The sequence below is a fragment of the Cucurbita maxima genome, unplaced genomic scaffold (genome assembly GCF_002738345.1).
Source record: "Cucurbita maxima cultivar Rimu unplaced genomic scaffold, Cmax_1.0 Cma_Scf00013, whole genome shotgun sequence".
NCBI classification, from domain to species: Eukaryota; Viridiplantae; Streptophyta; class Magnoliopsida; order Cucurbitales; family Cucurbitaceae; genus Cucurbita; species Cucurbita maxima.
The window spans coordinates 2,520,571-2,526,468 of NW_019272029.1; the positions used below are offsets into that span (position 1 = coordinate 2,520,571).

Here is a 5,898-nt window from a genome sequence, read left to right on the forward strand (position 1 = left end):
AAAAAAAAAAAAAAGAAAGAAAGCCCAAGCATATATGCATGATGCAACAACTATAATTATATAAATAAAAAATTGGATCTTTTATATACATCATTAAACTCTTATCTCAAAATTTTGGTACCGGTTGCAATTTATGATCGAGAAAAATGAAAATTTAAGGTATTATTTGTTGGGATATGAAGCCTGATGCCTAGATTTGGTAGATTGTGAGATATTTTGATAAGATCGGATAGATATATATATGGTAGATTTGATAGAGATATATTTATTAGATTTGATAGACAGTGCTCTCCGTACTTTTCTTCATTCTCTGTATTCTATCTTGTTGTACATATTTTCTTCATTCTCTATATTCTATCTTGTTGTATATATTTTCTTCATTCTCTGTATTCTATCTTGTTGTATATATATCTGAAATCATTAATAATAAAACCTTCAGCAATATTCCTCGTATTTTCTCTCTCCGGTTTTTTATGCTCATCTTGATTGAGTATCAAATGTGTGCGTTATTGAGCGATTCTAACAATTAATATCAGAGCTAACAACTGATATCGATCCTAACATTCTTTTGGCAGTCTTGACGCGACTACGCGTTCTTGACATGAAACTTTAAAAGTTTAAAGCTAAAGTAGAATGAAGATGAAAGAACATATCAACCAAAATAATACTCGAGGGGGAATCCATTCAAGCATATGAAATGTAACAAAGAAAGTTTGATTCTTATAATTCTAATCAAATATCTGCAAATATGATCATATGGTAAATGGTAATTTGAAGAAATGGCCACCCACCACCTCAGTCTAATAATAATCATGTGAATGAGAAAAGACAATCCATAAATTTACAGTAATGAAGAGAAGGGGAGATATGTACAGTTCAGAAGTTTGGGCATCATCTTGCAGTATTGTAGTAATGTTTGTGAATATTTACTCTTTGTCTGTGGAGGAGCTCTTCTCCTTCTTTCTAGGCCCCCCAAGAATCCGAGAAATTTGCAGACCTCTGCTGAATGCTTGGTTGAACAGCATTCGTGTCTGGAACTCTGAAACGAATGGAAACCAGGCCAGGAAGGCTACAGGTGTGAACAGAAGCAATCCCATCACGATCTCGTAACTCCGAGCCAGGGCTCGAACCGATCCCCATATTGCAGTATTATGAATCAAGGGCCTACAAGCTTGTGCAATCTGTGTATTGAACCATGAAGATGAACACAGACAGTTGATGAATTAGTGAGCAGAAAGGAATGTAAGAAAGTGTATCTAAGCATGGAGATGGTTCAGTAAACTGACCAAGAGAAGGCCCCATCCTGTTGGCAAGAAGGCAAGAAGGCACAGTATGATGTCCCTGATTGTCATATGAGGGACTGCAACTAATGTAATGAAACCAGCCACACAGATTATGAAAATAAAACCCTCCGCCAGCCTAAATAACAACTGAAAGCTTGCACTGAATTTACGTCTTCCCACAGATACAGCCTACAAAGTTTGAATCCAAATAAGATTCTTAAGCACAAAGTTTATGGTTTATAATAACCCAAATAAGTTTTTGTTACCTTCATCAGGAGCAATATTGAGATGATCACAACCCAAGAAAGCCCATAAACCTGAGATTTTAAGTGATAGTTAGGAAGAATAAATATGGTTGTATGCTTGGTGAAAACATCTTTAAACCAGGAAACTTTATTCGTACCAGGAAGCTTTGGGAATTGATTATCTCCAAGTGATACACTAGTCCATACTGAAAAATGAAGAACCGTAGTGAAAGTAATATCTCAACGAAGATGCCACGCTTTCCAGAGTACTGTAGATGTTCATGTTCCTTTTCCCACCAAGACTCCCAGCTTCTATCAGGAGATACTCCGATTCCTCCACGGTTGACAATCCATTTTTTCCAATCTGTCCAGTCATCGACTATCTTTTGCCACTCAAAGCCTGATGGATTGAAGAGGAAAGGTGCAAAAAGCCACGTTCCTACCATGAACCATATTGATATGGTGATCAAGACATGAACAACCACGCCTCTATATGAGACGCCAAGTATGTGGTAAACCAGAAGAAGAATCATCAATTCAATTCCTTTGACAAAATGACTGCGAGAATACAGCCTGTAATTGTCAGCAAATCTGGCATGGAACACCACAAAACCACGACCGGTACCTCTGTACTGTGCACCCCCGTGAAGCAATGTTCTTCCATAATAATGTGTCTTGGTTCCCAAAGAGAATGTGAAAAACACAGGCGCAAGCTGCAGCTGCATTAGTATAAAATCACTTAAAGCTGCCCGGAAGCCCCTTTCCAGTCCAATTTCAACCATCATAGGCAATGCCATCAGAAGTCCAATTTGCACGGCGGACTGTGAAATAAGAGCTGTTTGAAGGGACTTGTTGTCTTTAATGGCAGGATGAGTACTCAAAGCTTTTTCAAGCCCACTGAGAACAAGGTAAAGGCGGCCATATAGAAAGACATAGACTGTGAGCACTGTCAGCTGCCAATGAGAAATTAAGCTTATGAGTTAAAAAAAAAAAAAAAATGAACAGAGATATGAGAAAGACAGAGTTCTTAAACTTACCATAGTACTGAAATAGAAACCAACGGTGGTGAAATAACAAGATAGCATGCGAAAGAAATCAAATCGGTGGCCTAGCCTGTACATGTCACGGCTTAATGTCTGTTCACCATTACCATTGGCTATCTTAGCCTCAAACATAGAGATCTGGTTAAGGCCGACATCCCTCCCTTTACCAACTTGTATGTATTCATGATGAGTAACATTGCCTTCACGCAAGGTGGAGTTGAAACCTGAAATTCATAATCACATACACAGGAATGGGATATATGATTAAACCAGATTACTTGTTTGAATACAAAACAAAGGGCTTTTATGATTATGAACATGCCTGCAAATATGTCCTCACTCAGGTTGATGACTTTCGAAGCTTTACTAACACCCCCTCTGGTAAGGTGAAACAGTCTATCGAAAACATCTGGATGGCCGTAATGGAATCGAACTCTGAATAAGAAGCCAAATACATAAGATACATTAAATTGAGATGAGTAAGAATGAGCATTAAGGCACCCAAAATTAGATGCAAGACATCCGTTCTCCTTGGGCTGATGTGTAACAAATTTAAATGAATGATACCCTCGGATACAATCACTTTCAAAATCCATAGCTATTTCGGGATGATTTGTAATAAATAGAAATGAATGATCTTGAGTTTGTAGGTCCTGAAATCACAAGAGCTTCTCTATTCCTCTGGGTATTTTAGATGCCTGGTTTTCGAAGAATTTGCAAAAACTTTTAAAGTTCTTCCAAAGTGCTCATTCCTTGTAGCAATTTAGATTTTGTGAACAATCTGACTTCATTTTTTATTGGTTCAAATCTTGACTTTAACCATGACCTCGGAAGTCTTGCTACTGTTGCACTTCATAGGAAACTCAACCAACTTTTGGAATGGTCACAAACTTAAACAGATTTTGGCCAAACTAAGAATGTAAACAGAATAGGTTGGAAGGCTCGCGTCGTGTAGTTTTTGAAAGGGGTACCTCTATCCCTAGTCCTATAACCATAGTGTTTAAAATATAACCATGTTGTAAAACAAAGCAGTGGGAAAATAAAGTAGAAATCTTACTTTAAAGGGTTCGCCAACAATCTCTGCCCGATAGTGACAAAACTGTTTTCTTGATTTGACATAAACCAAGCAAGAGATGAAACACTGCAAAATTGATCAGACAAAGAAGTGAAAAACTTAATTGCAGTGATGAAATTATGTTATTCAGAACAAAGGAAAAATTGAATCAATTTTCAGTAAACAAAACTGATAGGTACCTGCCAGTGAATATATGCTCTCTTAGTCCAAGAATCGTAGGATATCTGACACCATCATGCATTGTAAGAAACTCTTCCAGCAAGTTTCTCATTTTGAAGGCTTCTTCCATGTAATTATCCTATTAAAAGGTAGTTCACATTCTGATTATTAGCAAACATACTAGTTTCCTACGCATTGTATTGGAATATGTGATACCTGGTTCATGTCAATAGTTTGTAAGCCTTCCCCACGGGTGAAAATAATTGCATGGTTTTGATTTTCTGGCTTCCCCTCACCCAATATTGCTGGCCCAGGAAGTTTTACCCGGTATATGATCTATATTACGGGGAGTAAAACACTCGCATCAGCCGTGAGTGGGAATGAGGTTCATAAGTTGATAACTATAGAGGAAAGCATGCTTCTGAAGATATGATTTAATACAAACACAAAAGAGATTAACTACAGGCGCGGGGGACAAATTGCCCCTCCATGATTCTAATTTTTTTTCTTTTTCTGATAATCATAATCACAAAAAGATTTAGAATATGAACTCAAAAGAAAAGCCTTCAATTTTATGGATTCTCATATCCCATACACCTTTCTGATTATTCCAGGATGTTCTCAGATAGCAACACCACCTCCCCAAAGTGAGGCCTTTCGCCACCTTATTCACAATACTCTAGCCTAGTTGTCTATGCAGGTGGCCCCAAATGAGACTAATCAAACGGTTGAAAATAGAATTCTAGAACCACTAGGGTATATCAAACTGCAATGCGCAATCTGTACCAATAAATCTTTTTTTTTTTCCTACCGAGAAACCAAGCCTTGATGAAGAACAAATGAAAGAATATAAAAGGGAAATCTCACGTTCAACGATAGGAATCATCTAACATTCTATTCAGCACTTGTACTTGCTGAACCAATCTATGTTCAACGATAATCAGGATTTATACCTGGTCTAAATTCTGAACTTGTTCAATGGGATCTTTTGATTTTGTGGGCAAAGCAGCCCTTGCTAGAACTGAGTAGTAGGACTTCTGATTAGTCTTCCGGGATTTATTTTTACATGGCTCTTCAAGTTCTTCAATATATGCAACACGAAGAGATGGGTACCTACACAATGAGTAGTGATAACATGAATATAGGCTAATAGAATCAGCGAGGAAGATTATTATTAGAAACGTACTTAGCCATAAGCCTCAGAATGTCTTTAGCACGAGGATCGCCAGAACGTTTGTGAATACCATATTTCTGGCAGGAGACAACATATGAGAATTTCATGTCAACTGATGCTTGACATTGCGCCCACAAAGGGCTATCCACAGAGTCCTTGTAGCCTTTCAACAATTCTGGGTAAAAAAATTAACTTATAAAAGCTTTTCTTATAATTATACTATTTATAAGTGGAATAATATGAGACATGCTTTTAGTACACATTTGCCTCTTTTTGGTGAAATAAAATATTAAAAATTATTTAATCTTCTACCCCCAATTTCAATTAATTCCTCAAGCCAATATACATACAATTTTGTACTGGATTTATTGGTAATAAGAGTTTACTAATCCAACATAGCTAAAATGAGGTGAGAAGATGCCACTCTCAGACAGTTGCAGAGGTTTGAGTCTTTACTCAAGAACAACTGCCATTGTGTTAAACATATTCCCGCCCTCAGCTACATAGCTAACTAACCCTCCTCACATACACGCACGTCCTTGCGCATATTTCTTTGTACAGATATATCTGACGGGTCCATTTATCCTACTTCAACCACATTTGAAATTTTATGAATTTGCAACTTGGGATTAAAAAGGGTCAGAAACAGAAATTTCTTTCTTGGGAATTCATACTTGAAGGAGAAAAGCAATCAGTATCGGACGTTTTAGTGGACTAGTGTACACCAGGGATTAGAAAAGAAACATACTAAACTAACTTCTTGTAAATACCTCGATGCTCTGCAGTATCAAGGAATGCCTGAAGTTCCAAAGCTTTGCGGTAGTACATCATGCCACGTACTATTGTTTTCATTGATTAGAGAAAAGGGTCAGAAGAAACAATGATAAATAATAGAGCGCACACTCGAGGAGGAGGGGGG

General features: G+C 37.3%; 1 protein-coding gene across 3 annotated transcripts in view; it reads right to left on the minus strand.

The window, feature by feature from the left end:
- Positions 1 to 654: 654 nt before the first annotated feature.
- The window catches only part of LOC111488369 (callose synthase 1), a 16,679-nt gene continuing 11,435 nt past the window's right edge, over positions 655 to 5,898 (minus strand). For all 3 annotated transcript variants that reach the window (XM_023136074.1, XM_023136077.1, XM_023136075.1), the window contains exons 32-43: positions 5,750 to 5,818; positions 4,992 to 5,154; positions 4,759 to 4,918; positions 4,022 to 4,141; positions 3,826 to 3,944; positions 3,629 to 3,712; positions 2,894 to 3,006; positions 2,566 to 2,795; positions 1,687 to 2,481; positions 1,550 to 1,600; positions 1,287 to 1,472; positions 655 to 1,181 (exon numbers count right to left, since the gene is read on the minus strand). In XM_023136074.1, coding sequence (XP_022991842.1) covers positions 927 to 1,181; positions 1,287 to 1,472; positions 1,550 to 1,600; positions 1,687 to 2,481; positions 2,566 to 2,795; positions 2,894 to 3,006; positions 3,629 to 3,712; positions 3,826 to 3,944; positions 4,022 to 4,141; positions 4,759 to 4,918; positions 4,992 to 5,154; positions 5,750 to 5,818 — 2,345 coding nt within the window. In that variant the 3' untranslated portion in view covers positions 655 to 926. The remainder of the gene's footprint in view (positions 1,182 to 1,286; positions 1,473 to 1,549; positions 1,601 to 1,686; positions 2,482 to 2,565; positions 2,796 to 2,893; positions 3,007 to 3,628; positions 3,713 to 3,825; positions 3,945 to 4,021; positions 4,142 to 4,758; positions 4,919 to 4,991; positions 5,155 to 5,749; positions 5,819 to 5,898) is intronic.